This window comes from Nanorana parkeri, unplaced genomic scaffold, assembly GCF_000935625.1.
Source record: "Nanorana parkeri isolate BGI_ZX_2015 unplaced genomic scaffold, ASM93562v1 scaffold248, whole genome shotgun sequence".
Classification (NCBI taxonomy): Eukaryota; Metazoa; Chordata; class Amphibia; order Anura; family Dicroglossidae; genus Nanorana; species Nanorana parkeri.
The window spans coordinates 868210-885640 of NW_017306516.1; the positions used below are offsets into that span (position 1 = coordinate 868210).

Here is a 17431-nt window from a genome sequence, read left to right on the forward strand (position 1 = left end):
CCCACCTACTGACCGCAACATTCAACTCTCTCCGCAAAGGTGAATCCCTAGGCCCTGAATCCCTCACAGCCCTGATCTGTATGATACCCAAGCCCTCCTCCGATCACACTAATCCCTCAAATTACAGACCGATATCCCTCCTTAATGTAGACGTTAAAATAATGGCCAAAGTGTTGGCCAATAGACTTAACTGCGCGATAGGTCACTTGGTCTCGAGTGACCAAGTTGGCTTCATCCCTACCAGGCAAGCTAGCGACAACATTCGTAGAATCTCTCTCCTTACCCACATAGCCAGAACTAAAAATATCCCAACCATGCTCCTGTCCCTAGATATCAAAAAGCATTTGACAGCGTCTCCTTGCCCTACCTATTCCATACACTGCGACACTGGGGTTTTGGAACCTTCTTTATAAAATGGGTGTCCTCACTCTACAACAATCTGACCGCACGCGTAAAATATGCGGGTTTTTGCTCCCAACCCTTTCCGATCCTGAGGGGCACCAGACAGGGTTGCCCACTGTCCCCCCTCCTTTTCGCCCTAGCGTTGGAGCCCTTAGCCCAGAAAATTCTCCGATCGCCTGACATCACGGGTATAGAACATGAGAAAACCTCACATAAGATGTGCATGTTTGCGGATGACGCACTACTCTTTGTGACGAACTCCATAGTGTCTCTACCTAACCTTGCAAAGCTCCTGTCGGACTTTGCCTCAATCTCTGGTCTATATATCAACCCTTTCAAATCTACAGCTCTAAAAATCTCTTTACCTCCGGCGTTAGTTGACTCCTTGCGAGACGCATATCCTTATGCATGGAGAAAGGATCACCTACCGTATTTGGGAATCAAACTGGGGAGCTCCTACCAATCTTTATACTCAGTAAACTATCCTGACATGATTACGAAATTAATCGCCATGTTGAAAACCTGGTCCCAATACCACTTATCCTGGCTAGGTAGGATAGCAGCGGTCAAGATGACTCTCTTACCCAAGATCCTATACTTATTTAGGGTCCTGCCAGTAGCGGTCCCTGCCACCGCCTTTAGAAAGCTTCAAACCCATATCTTCACGTTCATGTGGGGAGACAGAAAGCCTAGAATACCCAGGCGTACGCCATACCTACCAAAATCTAAGGGAGGACTGGCAGTCCCCCACCTGTCTAAATATTTCTTAGCGGCACAAGTGGGTCAACTGGTAAAATACCATTCAGAAATCGAAACTCCGGCTTGGGTGGCCTTGGAAAACACCTTAGTGAAGCCCGCATCAGTAGCCAACCTGTTATTGCTAGCCCCTAAACGCAGACCCCCCATCTCAAACCCCATAACTTCTCATTCTCTCAGACTGTGGGACTCTATTAAAGTACAATACGGCCTAATTTCTCCGCACTTACCACTTATGTCCTTCTAGACAACCCTTCCTTCATCCCTGCACTAACTGACCCGTCGAGATTCAGGGCCTGGACCATCCGCAACCTCACCCACTTCTGGCAATTACAGACTGACTCGGGCGTGAAACCCTTCCCGCACCTGCAGGAACATACGAAGCTGCCAAACAAAGAGATATTCCGCTATCTCCAAATGACTAACTACATTAATACATTAACACTTTTTTCAACATTTGGTGGAGCTGCCCACTAGTCTCTGACTTTTGGGAGCTAATATTCAATATCCTCTCATCCCTGTTCTCGGTGCCAATACCCAAGGACCCTTGCTTTGCACTTCTCAACTGCAGACCAGAAGGCCTCTCACGTAAACAGTTCAACCTTTCAATGCATATTTGCACCTCTGCCAAAAGGGAGATAGCGAAGAACTGGCTGACCTCCACCCTAAGTTTCACCAGTGTCATAAATCATGTCCATTGGGTTATGGCCCATGAAAAACGAACGGCACAACTCAGCGATAGAATGACCAAATTTGAAAACACCTGGTCCCCATGGATGGACAAATACTTGGCCCTGGGCACCCCTCGCCGTCTATGTGTTATTTAACCAATTTACCATAACTGCCATATATATCGCCCTCTAGTGCCACTATACAACCCGACACCTCTTTCCCCCCTCTCTCTTTTTCCTACTCTTCCCTCCTCTCTCCCTTCTGACCCCCCTGCAGCCTGACAAAGCCCCTTCTGAACCTGAGTGCACCCCCCACCTTATGTTGTCCTGTCTGTGTTAAGTGGTGTCGTTGCTCGCCGCTCTGACCGGCTAGGTACAAACTACATTAGCAGTAGCCTACCTACTGCCACCTTCGGTTCTACTTGGTCTGGGGAATTCATGAGGGTACTTGGAAAACACCCTGATAGCCTTCTAACCTATCATCCTCAGTGCCGATTGTTTAACTGACCCTAATATTAGGGTAGGAGCCTAGAGTGTTTATATGCTATACATACAAATTATATGAAAACATTACGTATAACTAATCCGATATTTCCCGACGACCTTTGCCTCCCGATGACCTGCTACCATGCCAATGTGAATACCCCGAAATCGGTAATCACCCCTTGTCTACGTACCACTATGTAACTAGCTGCTACTAATGCATGTCATCCTATTGATATTACGGACTGCGCACCACACACTGTGATGTTTTGTATTGTTGGATGTACTACGTGATAAAACAATAAAACATTTATATGGAAAAAAAAAAGCACTTATATGCGTTAAAAAAAACGCACTGCACCGCTTTTGCAGACCTGATCGGGACATGGCGTGAACTAGCCTTTACTGTAATGTTTTGGAAAAGAAGGATCCTTATCCTGTCTGAGCTTTATTAACTTAGCTAATGGCATCTCTTCATGATACACGGTGCTTCAGCAAGCTAAATGTCATTCAGTCAGGCTTCACATCTACTTTAATTCTCCCTCCTGCTCTCCCATTGGCTGACATTCCAACATAATCCCGCCTATTCGAGTGGCTGAGCGTTTGCTAGCGTCGGCCCCTCCCACAAAGTGACAGGCCCGTTCTCCCTGCGCACTGCGCCATGGGCTGTGCCGTGGCTTGGTTGCCGCCCAGTGCATTCTGGGAACTATAGTTCTGTCTTGCTTAGAGCCGTGAGGCCGAGCGCCTGCATTGGACTACAACTCCCAGCAGCATGTGCGGCTGTCTCGCGGCTCGGTGACCATGGCGCTGTATGAGTGAGGGAGAGCAGACCGGACACCGGGGACCGGAGACAATGGGCTCCAGGGTGAAGTAAGTGCCCGGGGGAGGCGGGTACTGGAAGTGTGCTGGCCGCTGCTCTCAGTGAGGGGATAAGGGGCAGCACCCACATTGAGGAAGCTGTGCCCCTCTGAGGGGGCTACACATGAAGTGTTTAGAGGACAGGCAAGCAATGTTTTGTATGGCAGTCTCCTGTTCAGCCTCTGTCATAGGAATCCATTCTGTGTGCTCTTAGGAGGGCAGAGACATACAGGTACTATGTGTCTGTCAGACTTCTCAGGGCTGACCACAAGCAGTGTGTACTGTCCCAGGAAATGGACCTCCACACCCCTGTCCATGTGCCAGGCCTGGCCCTCTGTCCATTTCAGAGAACATGTCATGAAGTGGAATACCCCTGTGAGAAGCTTTTGACTAAAGCTGCTGTTATCTGGCCGAAAAGGCTGCACCTGTGATATGTATACAAATGCATGGACATGTGTACGCCTGTAAATTTATTCTTACACTTAATATAAATATCAAATATCAAATCCCGTTATAACACTGCCAGGGGAGGAAGTCCTCAGTACCATGCTTCCTCCATGGATTGACTGGTGTGCTGTATGTCCTGCTGGCTGTGCTGCCTGTCCTGGCTTTGCTTGGCTGTGCTGCGTGTTCTGTGCTGCCTGTCCTGGCTGTGGTGTGTGTTCCCTGCTGCCTGTCCTGGCTGTGCTGTGTGTTCCCTGCTGCCTGTCCTGGCTGTGCTGTGTGTTCCCTGGTGCCTGTCCTGTCTGTGCTTTGCCGTGCTGCGTGTTCTCTGCTGCCTGTCCTGTCTGTGCTTTGCCGTGCTGCGTGTTCTCTGCTGCCTGTCCTGTCTGTGCTTTGCCGTGGTGCGTGTTCTCTGCTGCCTGTCCTGACTGTGCTGTCTGTGCTTTGCTGCGCTGCCTATCCTGTCTGTTCTCTGCTGTGCAGCATGTTCTGTACAGTCGTCTTGTCTGTGCTGTGCTGCCTGACCTTTCTGTGCTGCGCTGCGTGTTCTGTGCTGCCTGTCCTGTCTGTGCTGCGCTGTGTGTTCTGTTGACTGTTGTGCTGCATGTTCTGTGCAGCGGGTATGTGCTGTCTGTGCTGTGTGCTGTGTGTTCTGTGTTGCCTTTTGCTGCTGATGACAAAAATGGTGAAAGATGTATCACAGGAAAAACTCCAGGCAGCTGTAAAGCTGAGCTCCAGGCTAATATACATGAGCTGCTTTACCTTCCAATGGATTTGTACCTCCTCAGCCACTGTTCATCCAGTTCTGGGATTCACACAGCTCTGCCATACAGCACAGCCCTATCTAGACCTGATCTTTCTGTGCTAAAGCTTCATCTTGACTTACAGGTCTCCCCTCTCCCCCATAACCGCCCCCCTCCTCCCGTTACTGGATAGTGAAAGAGAAGCAGAGGACTAATGAGCTCTTCTCTCTGTCACTCCACTCTTCCCTCCTATCATGAAGATGGTAGGCTCCCACATAGGTTAACACAAGCACAGTGTTGTCACCCATATCTGGAAGTTCCATTGAGGGTTCATACTGAGAAGCGGGTTGAGTATCAGAGTTCAGTTGGTGCCTTTTACCACGATACTGTCACCTCTTCCTGCATGGGTGACTGTATTGGTGTCACTTTAAAGCAGAGCTTTCAGTATCATTAACACTGCAGTTTTTGTTTTCCTGAATTCCACATAACTTCGTTTTGTTATCTGTTGGTTCTCCCAGTAGATTTCCATTTCCTTTAACAGGTCAAACTATCCTAGAAAGGTTTCAGTTATAGGGGTTGGGACAAACCATAAAACGGTTGTGCTTACGGTCAGCTTTTATCCACATTGTTTAAACAATGGCTGTAACTTCCTCAAATCTGTTGCTGGAGTTGGGCTTTCATTTTTTTTTTGCTGCTTATTTATTCATCTCAAAATTACATGTTAATGGACAGGGTGGACATATGCTGGTCTGATTGTACACATTGTTACCATGTCTGCCTATATCATCCTAGGACCCCAGATAGCAAGCAATTGAGTATATAAAGTTATAAAATGACTTGCAAAACTATTGCTACACGTACCAAGCTTCACAATTTTGTTGCACAATTACAGCAAGTCTGCATTGCAAGTCTCCAGATCAACGTGCTTTGCAAAAGTGCTGTACACTTGCTGAGCTCTTGCTAAGACCTGCAGGACTCTTGCTGTAGACTTGCCAAGCAAATTTGCTACAAATTCAAAAAGTGTCAACTAGAACTTGTAGTGCGAGTGTTCTGCAAGTCTACAACTTGCCAGGAATATGTGCAGCAAGTTAACAAGAATTACAATTCAACCCTGCCACAAGTTTGTGGCAAGTTATCCTTGCTATCTGGGACCTTGCCCTCTAGCTCTGGCTCTTTTTTATATTGGACATCTTCAGGATCATATAAATTGCCACTTCTGCCGCCGATATCTTCTCTGCTTCTCCTGGACTTTTTCCCATGCTGCGGTCTGTGTCCCCTTTCGATTCCCCACTGCTCCCCCGCCTGTATCAGCAGAGGCAGCAGGGATCAAAGGGGACACAGATCACTGAAGCCGGTGCCCAGTAGGGAGGAGGAGAGACCGCTGTCAACCCCTGTGCCTCCGCTGCGCCACCCTCTTCGAATTACCTACCCAGCCAGTGGCTGGCAGCAATAGCCAGCCTGCTATTGGCGTTTTTAAATTGCAGTAACCAATATCAGGCTGGCTATTGCACCCGCCCTCTGCCTGCTGTCAGTCAGCAGATGAGGACCTGAAAGAACTTTTTACTTCAGTTCCCTCCTCTGCTGAGTGGCTACTTTTTACTTCACTTCCCTCCCAGCCACTGCCTGCTGTGTTTACATTCAGCAGTAGCCAGCTGTCATTCCCCAGCCAAATCTATTGTTGAAATAGCTATGGGCTATAAGTGGAAAAAATTCTTCTATGAGTGACCCCTAATGTCATCTTTAGGAGTACCTGTCATCTACACCCCCGATGTGATAGCAATGTTAAGTAAAAAATAAATAATATTTTAAGGCCCCTGCCAACGTACACATACTAACAGAAACACAAGTCGGGTGCCCCTATGTACAAAAACGACGATTGCGCTACACATGTCATGGCTTCTAACTTTTTTTTTTTACTTGGCTCCTAGATTCAAAGCAAATTTGTCAAGTCCTGCCCTAGTTCTCATCTAAGACTGCTGTGGACAAGGTCCCTATAGATGGAGGCTTCTATCTGGCTTTTAATCTGTTAGTTGCTTCCGTAAAGTTTTATCTGAAGTGACATGTCCATCTAAAGTTCCCCTGTCCACAGGATTAAGAGGCTGCTGTCCGACTTCACTGCAGAACAAATCATCCTATTACAGGAAGTGAGAAAACAAGGGGTCTACTGGCTGGACAAACTAAACAAAATAAAACTGTTATAGGGGGAATCAGAATAACAGAAACTGCTGTGATTACTACTGACATTTTTTTAAAAAATTGTACACCGAGTGCGGTGCATGCACAGTACAGTGTTCAACCTTGGCATATGTAGTATGCCAGCAGTAAGAGCAGTGTGTTGGGACAATGTAACTCCATTGCATTGGATATCATCAATTGCTTTGTGATGTGTAAAGAAAGAAAGAAAAATACCAGACTGGGAGAAAAAGTCCTGAAGAAGATGGGAGCGAAGCACTGATGCAGAGAAGAATAGAAGGTTAGGCCTCATTCACATGGTAAGATAGCAAGAAGCCCAGTTGGTTGTGGACAACTGTGGCCGCTGAGCCTATACAAAGCAAGGACATGCTGACAGGTGCTGCAGCTGTCTGCCCCTATCCACATGTATCTGCTCATGGAATGGTTGCCTGCGGTTAGGGACATAACTCCAACCCTGGATGCAGACAGATTGTTTTCAGGGCCAGTCATCTGTCCCAAGCTACAGGTAACTGCTGGATGTGCTGAAAAGCGGCAGGCAGCTGTGGCTCCTGTTAGCCTGTCATTGCTTTGTACAGGCTGAGTGGTCACAGCTGTCCGGGTCCTCCTGTGCTTCCTGCTACAAACATTTGCAGCTGGACATCAAAGCCCCAAGGCCTAATTCTGCAATAATGTGCAAGCAGAATGTGCATACCTGCAGATTAGGGCAACTGCAGCTTCAGTTCTGCTTAATGTAAGGGCATGTATCAACGTTTTTTGTTTTTCCTTTTGAACTTGCTTCTCTGCCTATACAAGTCAATGGAAATGCAAAAGCAGCTCCAAGGACGCCAGATGCAGTTTAGGACATCAAATGCACATAAATGCATCTCTTTTTAAAATGTAAATGATTTTTAGAAGCTTTTCAGACCGATCTGGAATGCAAGCGGAATGCACCTGAAAGCTGCAGGCTCTGAAACTGTCTGACCGCACACGTATCTGAGGAAAATATGTAAAAAATGTTGACAGCCATGACTTATGTAGTTTATGTATTTTTACCTGTTAGGATGGAAATAGGATAGCTGAGGCATATGCCTTGGCATTTAGAGGTCACCTGTCTTGCATGTCATTCAACCCACTGCTTATGAGCCCAGGGGGTTGTGGACACACTCCTTCAGGGCCAAGCTCTAAGGGCAATGCTGCGGAGACTGGCACCACCATTTTCTGCAGCATTCAAGACCCGCTCACTACCAGAGGAAGAAGACCAATGACATCACAGGATTGGAGCAAAAACCTCAGAATAAATGCTATGTATGTAGGGGGGAGTGCATTTAGAGTTGGGCATTAAAATAAATTAGTACGGAGAGAAATATGGAGGTTGCCACTGCTGTAATATTTAGAGCAGAAATTTGATCAACTCTTGGAGTTGGGCTACCATCCTACCGCAAGGGTTAACTGCTCATTTTTCCCCAGGGTAAAAAACAAAAAAAAGTTATACTCACCCGATGCAGCAGAGGGGGAGAGAGGCTGGAGGGAGCGCTGCCGACTTTGAGGGATGGGTAAGTATAACTTTTCTTTTTGGCCCTAGGCAAAAACAAGCAGTTAACTCTTTTGTGTATGAGTGTTGGGTAGTAACATGCACAATTGCAAGGGTTAATACAATTTCTGCCCCGAGTTCTTCTTTAGTAAGCAATCGGTCTGGACCAATCATGTCAGATTATTATATTAGAGTGAAGTCAGAATGTCTTTGATTTGATGTTTGGTTTTCACTAAGACAATCGCTTCTAAACCTCCTTATATACACTATGTGAAATGCCAGCATTTGTGAGAAGACTACTTTAAATATGCATATGCAATATGTTAACGTGTAACTGGGAAAAATAAAGGATGTGTTATATATGATGTAGCGTGTCAGAAGTATTACCACAGCAGTTTTTGTCCTCCCTGTAACATAGTTTTAGGAGCTGTTGATCCTGCCAGTAAATTCTTTATATTACCACTTCCTGACAACTCTGTTCCCTCTGCAGTGAAATGATGCAGCAGAGTTGTCACCCTGTGGAACAGGTAGTCTTGGACATGTAGCTTTAACCACTTGAAGTCCACAGTGTTAAAACCCCTTCCTGTCCAGGCCATTTTTCACTATTTAGTGCTGCGGTACTTTGACTGACATTTATTCCGTCATGCAACGCTGTACTGAAATACATTTTATAAAAAATTTTTAGAGACAGCTAGAGCTTTCTTTTGGTTGTGTTTAATCACCACTGGGGTTTAAATTTTTTACTATATTAAGGAAAAATTACCGAAAATGTAAAAAAATAACTTTTCCGCTATATTAAATTTTAAAACATTTATTATTACCCAATTTTTTGGTAAAATATAAAAGATGGGGTCATGTCGGGTAAAAAGACACCAAACATGTCAAGCCTTAAAATTGCGCGTGAAACCTCAAAAAGCTACAATACCAGAAATTGGCCCCAGGCGACGCTTTAAAAGCTTTTACTGCGCATCAGTTTAGTGTTATCACATATTGTTCGCGGCGATATGTAACATGTGTAGCGCAATTGTCGTTTTCGCTCGCTGGCGCATCTGACGCGCATTTATGTTTATATGTGCGTAAAAGTGGAGGAGGGGGGACTTAAAAATGTTTTTTTTTTTTATATGTGACTATTATTTTTTTCCTGTGTTTTTTTTTTTTTTTTTTTTTACACTTAATGTCGTTGCTATCACATATGGGGATAACAGGTCCTCTTTATGGAGACATTAGGGGTCCCTAAGACCCCCTAATGTCACCTGGGGACCCCCAAAGAAGCTGATGAAGCAGAGATCTGCTTCACTAGCTTCTTCTCTGGTTATAGCAGCAGGAGGAATGACAGGTGAATGCGGAAGTGATGTATTACACATCACTTCCGCATTCACAGTACTGAGGGAGGTCAGCAAGGAGGAAGATGCTGACCTCCCTCCCATCTTCCTCCTGACACCCTTCCGAGCCGGTCCCGGGATTGAAGGTGAAGGTGCACAACATACAAGCGATCGGCAGGATATAGAGCTGCCGATCGTTTGTGTGTCAAACAGCTGGTAACGGCTCTGCAGAACGGACGAGTTTTTCCTGCCCGTGTGCGCGCGCAGAAAAAAAAAGCCGTCTAATTACGGCAACCCGTGTTGAGTTTGCTGTCCGTCCGTTTTTTCACAACGGGCGGACGGCAAGCGGTTAAACTGATTTAACCACTTAAAGACCAGGTGTTTACACCCCCTTCCTGGCCAGGCCATTTTTCAGTATTCAACGCTGCAGTACTTTGACTGACGTTTATTCCGTCATGCAGCGCTGTACTGAAATTAATTTTATACCATTTTTGGGGACAGATAGAGCTTTCTTTTGGTGGTATTTAATCACCACCAATTACTGAAATTTTGAAGAAAAAAAAAAAGTTTTTTTTTAACAATGTTAGGAAACATTTATTAGCCAGTTTTTTTGTAAAATATAAAAGACGGGGTCACGTCGGGTAAATAGACACCAAACATGTCAAGCTTTAAAATTGCGCGCACCCGCGAAATCACAGAAAACTACCATACCCAAAATTGGCCATAGGCGACGCTTTAAAAGCTTTTGCTCTCACTGCGGCGTTCGCAGCGATATGTAACATGTGCGGCGTAATGGGCGCAATCGTCGTTTTTGCACGTATGCGCCCCTGATGCATGTTTGCATGCGTGTATGTATGGGGGGACTTACATTTTTTTTTTCGTTTTTTTTTATTCTTTTTTTATGTGTAACTTTTAAATTTTTTTGAGGGGGGAAACTTTAATTTATTTTTTCCTATTTTTTTTTCACTAAACTTTATTGCTATCACATAGGGCGGTTTAATTAGCCCCCTATGAAATAGCAAAATATGTAACCGGTTCTCTTTATGGAGACATCAGGGGTCTCCAAGAGACCCCTAATGTCACCTAGGACCCCCCCATGATGAAGCACAGATCTGCTCCATCAGCTTCTTTCCAGCTTCTGAAGCTGGAGAGTGACACAGGAATGAGGAAATTATGTAATATACAACACTTCCGCATTTTTGCAGTGGAGAGGGGACCAGAGGGAGCTCGTGTACCGATCTCCCTCTGATCCCCTTGCTGACACAGTTTTTTCTTCAGAACGGAGCAAGGTAGGAATCTGGGAATCTGCAGGAAAGTTTGTTACCCTCCCTCAGGGCCTGTTCACACGACGTCCGTTTTCTGTGCTGACCTGATCCCTACGCTCCTGCACTAAAAATGCATCCCAATGTATCCCTATGTGTTTTATTGGTTACAGTTCTCACGTGCGCAGTCCGTTCAGGTTACGACAGAAAAAATACTGCATGTCACATTTTGTACGGTCAGGAAACGGTCCGCAAACGCAAAAACTCACTGCACTGCAGCTAACATACTGACAGCCCCACTCCAGCAAAAAAACAAAACATTTTTTTTTAATTGGAACGCATCAAAAACGCGCCAAAACACAAAGCACCGCGTCTGCAGATCCGCACCTGAGCAGGACCTGAAAATCATGTGAACAGGCCCTTAATGTACATGAATCATCCAGAGGGGAGTGGAGTTACACTTTATATAGAAGACAAGCAAATGAAAGCCCAATTGCAGCTAACACGTCTAAGCAGTTAGAGCAATGTTTTGTTTAAAAAAAAAAAAAGATTAAAACCGTATGAATTAAAACTGACCATTGTAATTATCGCCTGCCTATGTTGCAGGGTTTTCCTTTAAACTCTGTAACTCCCACTTTTGCGGGATCACACAACCTGTTACAGGAAGCGGTTAAATACTGGATTTACTGGAAGAATCCATGCATAATAAAACTCTTTTACCGATGGAATTGAGAAAAACAAAAACTGATTTAATGCTACTGGGTGACTGGATATTTAATTTTTGATTTTGCCCATTCTGCTTTAAGGAGGCTCTGTCATTCTATGAAAAAAAAATAAAAATAAAGCAGGTAATGGGTATAAAGTGCAGGCTCTAGAGGTAGCAGGATTACTGAGTGCCTGGCTGTGTTGTGTGGCAGAGGTGCATGAATCACAACTTTGGCTTTACAGATCCTTTGGCAGTTTAAACAGTAAAGATGTATGTATTTCAGCTTTGTTTGTGTGGAGTTCTACTTTAATGTAAACCTGTAGTTCAAGGGTAGCTAATCCTTGGCCCTTCAACTGTGGTGAAACTACAAATCCCATTGTGCCCTTGTCACTGTCAGTCTTGCAATGCCTAATTGGATTTGTAGTTTCACCACAGCTGGAGGGCCGGAATTTGGCTACGTCTGCTGTAGTTTAAAAAAAAATAAGAACAGACACTAAAAAGCATCATGGCAGTTTTAGGGTTGGTATTCTTGTTTTATTGCTGCAGAACGTCTCTCCCTGTACATGTCTATGGGAATGCAAAAGCCGCTCAAATGCACCTGCAATAAATTCTGAATAATCTCAGAAGCATCTGAAACTAATGTCAGAAGCATGCTGCATTTGCCTGTCAACACAGTGCTTCCTGTGTCCCTTCAAAGACCCCATAGTACAAAAAGTATATCACTTTCAGAAAGTCGGGATGTTGCCATACCATACAGATTAGACCTCTGATGCTTATAGGTCACACAAGTACTGAGCATTACTATGTGGAGTACAATAGGAAGGTATGTTATGGGCACTTTGGGGGGCCCCCATAGGTGCTGTGCAGGAGCAAAACTAAAGGTATCTCGCAACATCTTAAGTAGGGTATGCACAGTTATATTTTTGTTGGTCAACCTGCAGGCTACACGTTAAAAAAAATAGAACAGATTCCTCCATCCACGCTAAACAGCATTGGTCTCCCTCTGTCTGCTTTGTATTTTTACAACAGCTGATTGGCTGCTAGCACCGTTCAGCCACGGATTGTCCAACATGCCCCTTCGGCAAAAGTCAACCTAAAGTTGGCCATACACCTTACAATTATCTGCAGATTTTCTATGGTCAGATGGAGACGGTGCAACAGATTCCTCCATGTACACTTAACTGTGTGGATGGAGTAATCTCCACCTGGGCCAATCTGTTGCACTTTTTCCATCTGACCACAGAAAATCTGCAGATAATTGTAAGGTGTATGGGCACCTTAATGCTTGACTTTTATCGAGGGGATAGGGTCACAGATGAATCAAATTCCATGTGATTCCTGTATTTATGTCCCTACTCCTGTATTTATGTCCATGTGCATTAAGGTGCCCATACACCTTACGATTATCGGATGGAACTTTTAATCCGATGATTAAATAGTCGTACGATTTTCGTATGGCAGCCCCATCCTGCCCCGATGATCGCAAGATTAATTTAGCCGTAATTAACGAAAAGCACCTGGACAAAATGTGGTAATTGACTTGCCGTATTTTCGTTAGCGCAAGCGCAGTGTAGATCGTACGACTTGACGGACGGAAACGCCAGCAACCTTATGAAAATCGTATGATCTAGCAAAGTTTTCAAACATGCTTGACCGTCAAAAGTCGTACGATTGTACAGTAATACGAAAATCGTCCGATAATCGTAAGGTGTATGGGCACCTTAAGGCTTTAGAGGTGTTGGAGTGCAGGTTTGTTTTTAATTATGCTACATACTGTGTTGAACTGATGTAGTCATGATATACGGTAAGCACTCCGTGTCCCTTTACAGACCGTGAGATTACATTTTCAGCAACCTTTTATGTACAAATGCATTTAAACCTGTGCATCCTTCACATACTTGTTTTCTAAGGATAAACTTTGAAATGTATTAGGAAACAAGCTTACTAGCTTATTCAGTAACCAATTACTTATTGGGTAACCCTTGCTATTCTTAGAAGGATTAAGTATTTGCTGCAAAAGTCAGAGTTACCAGAAACTTCAGATTAAACACTGACATCGAAAAAAGTATTCTTCTCTGTGGTGAGTCTGTGTGTGTAAACCAGTTATAGATAATCTTTTGTGTTGGAGCACGGGGCCCATTCCTTGGGAAAAGCAGAGTTTTTTAAAATAATATCTCCACAATGACATTGTAGAGTGAGGTGAGCGCAGGGGGGAAGTGCTCCTGAACCTCTGTTTTAATGGCGTTCAATGAGGATAGACATTCGACAGCCTTCCCACAAACCTCCAATACCCATCTTTTATTATCGAATTACAGTGGAGATAGGTTCAGTATCTCTTACAGTGCTAATATTATTTATATAATAACTACCTGCCAGTTAACCAGTTGACATCCGCCGTGTTAAACCCCCTTCCCATCCAGGCCATTTTTCAGTATTCAGCGCTGCGGTACTTTAACTGACATTTATTCCGTCATGCAACGCTGTACTGAAATGAATTTTATACCCCTTTTTGGGGACAGATAGAGCTTTCTTTTGGTGGTATTTATTCACCACTGGGGGTTTTATTTTTTTACTATATTAAGGAAAAATTACCGAACTTTTTTTTAAAAAAACAGTTTCCCCTATATTAAATATTGGGTTTAGATGCAAAGGCACCTGGATGTTTTTTGTTGCATGTTTCCTGAAGCATGACAACTTTCAATATGAAGAATCCCATGATTTTCAGTGGTGCTTGGTCACACCTGAACACTGTGTCAAGTGATGCTTGAAAAAGTACAAAGGCTTTTTTGAACAAAATTGAGGTTCTCGATGTCGAGATCCACCCAGCTGCGTGAGTGACAGCTGGCTCTGCCTATCTAGAGGCAGAGCCAGCTGTACCTGCCCCTCCCCCGTCCGTTCCACCAGTCAGCGCTGGCAGGTCTTACATTTCACAATACAGGCTTGTCTTCATCATGCTGTAGAACTAGGCTCTCTTTGCAGCTATCAAGATCAGCTAAGCCTTAGAGAAAGAGGAGGTTGCGAGGCTCGCCTAGAATGTGACCTGCAGGCACTGGGCTTGTGTGCACTCCCTGCTTTGTTCCCACCTTTTTCCTTCAGCATGAAGTAGCTTCTACCTGCCGTTCCTCCAACTGCAAGACACACGCAGTTCACCCCTTGATTAGGCCTTGCTGCCGCCTACAGTCACCTGGTCACTTCTGGCCATTATCTCTCCTGCTTACGTAGTTGGTTGTGAGTAAGCCTAGTTTTATTTGGTGTTCTTTATTAACCTGATCCTGTTAAACAGTACAACATGTCCGATCCCAAGCACAGGGGGTGCAGTCCTGTCCAATTGAGGCGGTTTACAGTGTCCCTCCTAAGAGAACGAACATCGATAGCTTGGATCATTGTCTCCTGTTTAAGTCAACTCACTCCTCGAAGTCTTTCATAGCTCCCTCAGGTGTGGCTCCCTCCTCTGCATTATCCAAAGAGAAATTCTCTGCAGCTATGCTAGATTTTATGGGCAAACTTGTAACTATGATTACTGAATATGAATGCAGAGGCTGTAAGCATAGTTCTATGTCTTCTCCAGAACCTTCTCCTGACATTTCTGCAGCTGTAGTGACCTCCATGCCTTCTGCTTTAAATGTATGTGTGAAGAGGGGTTTTGCAGGTCCTTGTTTGTGAGTTTGGTCCTGAGGAACCTCAGTCAGCTGAAAAACGATTCCATATCAACTGTTATTGATCCTGCTCAAGCCACATTTTAAAATAGAACATCCTGTGGCTTGTATTAGTGCTGTTACCAGTCTAGGATCCCTTAAAAGCCCCAAGACCCTCAAAACCTTTTTACTAGAGTCCTTATTTCAACCTGTTCTGTACTGGGACTAGAAAACTCCCTCAAACTATTTACTTCTCCTAAACGTTTTGCAGACCAATATCCATTTGATAAGGATTTTCCTAAAGTCAGCTGTTGCCACTGTGGATCTGGAGATATCCTGCCATAATAAATCAGACTGTACCTATTGACCCGTTTATATACTCAGTTTTACAGGGTCATCAAAGCAGACAATGCCAGAGAAATGATGTACATCAACCATCAGGGAGAACCCAAAAATTTGGCTTTGGTAAAAGAGGCAGAAGGGAATCTAGTCTAGGCAGAACTCCATGGTCCAGCTTTGTCTGCAATTCACATATCAGGCATCGACAGTGATGGTCCCTGTAAAGGGTATCTGGCTCCACCATTTCTCAGTGGCTGAGACAGATCATATTCAACCCTATGGTCTTAAGGTCAAGGTTCTGCCTTTCCCTGTCAAGGAGTACTCTACTAGGTCTGTAAGTGTCTTTTGGGCTTTTACACCTGATTCTCATATCTGCAAGGCTGCCACCTTGTCTTCTGTTCATACGTTCTCTGAGTTTTATCACATGGATATTCAAGCCTCATCTGATGGCAGCTCGTGCCTAAGGTGAAGGACTTGAATATCCATGCTCTTCCAAGCTGCAGCCTGCTGTCCATTTATTCTGTTTTTTTGTTGTCGGCTTGTTAGCATTTTGTTTACTGTATTGCCCACCCCTCACATTTTTTGGATGACCCAGTCATATCAGAATAACTGAATCCTGTGTCCCTCAATGAACGATAAAGAAAACTCAAGGATGAGGGACCTATCAGCCTGCGGGGTACAGTTGAGGGTCCAGGGGAGGGGGCCAGCAACCTGCAGGGATTGACTGAGGCATTTATTCTAAATAATACAAATAATGGACTAGTAAGCCTGTGTAGTACAGGTGAGGGGCCGATCAGCCAGTGGGATACAGATTGCATAGTGCTTGCACCTAGGTTTCTAAAGCTTTACTCCTAGTTCTGGGTGAGATTTGTCTGGGTCTGCTCTACAGGGAAAAAAATAAATTTACTCTTACAAACAAGTAATGAAAACTTGTCTCTAATCCCATCCGCAGAATGTTTTTGTGTGTGACTAGGATTCTGTTGCTCTGCCGATTTTCTTGACCTCATTGTTGGCAACCATACTGAAGTGAATTTTGCAGCCATTTTAACCCCTTCATGACTGAGGCCCTTTTTTCATTTTTTGCACCCATGTTAGCAGGTACGACTAAATATCTGCTAATACAAAAAATATATATTGCAGCTTAACAGTCCTTAGATGAGGCCTTTTTGTAGGCTTTTTAACCTTATGTTTACCTGATAAATCCTGCTAATATGAATCTTCCTCTCCCTGGGTGGTGACACTCACTCCTCCACTGTATCTGTTGAAAGAGCCATAGTTGCAACCCAAACTGGACTGTTGATCTGTTACATCTGGAGTTTAGTAATTTACGGAAGAAAGATAACCTGTTTGGTATTTGCTTTAAGTTTTGTTAATGGGAAGTTGAAAGACATGGCATTACTGGCAGTTTTCAGCGGGACCCGATCAGGTGCTCTATGCAAGTCTATGTGCAGCCGTGTCCGTTTACACCCGTTTAGCCCTGGCTAGGTCTGGAAAAACCAACGGATCAGAGATCCGTTTCCACGGACCGGATTGTGCAGGACATTGACTCTTATTTAAACTTTACCCTGATGTTTTTTTTTTTTAATTTTTTTTTTTTAATTTTTTTTTTGGGGTTGCTTAACAAAGTGTTATTATTAGAACAAATTATAGAATAAAATGTATATATATTTTTTACAATAAAGCTTTTTTTGTTTAAACGAACACTAATCAAAGTATAAATAACTGTGTTGTTTTTAGTTTTGTCTGTGGATTGCATAGAGAATGAAATATTTTTTGCAAGACAATATCTCCAAAAGAAAGTCTTATTTGCCCTGGAAATTATAAGTTTTCTTTGTTTTCTTAAAGGGATACTTTACCCATATCTTTGACATGACAACAAAGGCACCTTTTAGAAATGTTTAGTAATGGCAATCTACAAACAGATACTAATAGACAATTGCAGGCTTTTCATACCTTATTCTGCGTTTCCTCCCTATACTTCTTACAGTGGCCATTTTTTCTAAGGTCTACTGCTTCAGGATCCCCCCCACCGTCAAAATACATGCTGGTCCTGAAGCGACTATACCAAGTTTTTGTTCTTGGTATCATTTTTAAACAGCCGGCCATG

At 44.1% G+C, this 17431-nt stretch overlaps 1 protein-coding gene across 1 annotated transcript in view; it reads left to right on the forward strand.

Moving 5' to 3' along the window:
* Positions 1 to 3052: 3052 nt before the first annotated feature.
* The window catches only part of DENND1A (DENN domain containing 1A), a 702656-nt gene continuing 688277 nt past the window's right edge, over positions 3053 to 17431 (forward strand). Inside the window, exon 1 of the mRNA XM_018556699.1 lies at positions 3053 to 3182. Within this exon, the coding sequence (XP_018412201.1) occupies positions 3124 to 3182 (59 nt within the window). The 5' untranslated portion in view covers positions 3053 to 3123. The remainder of the gene's footprint in view (positions 3183 to 17431) is intronic.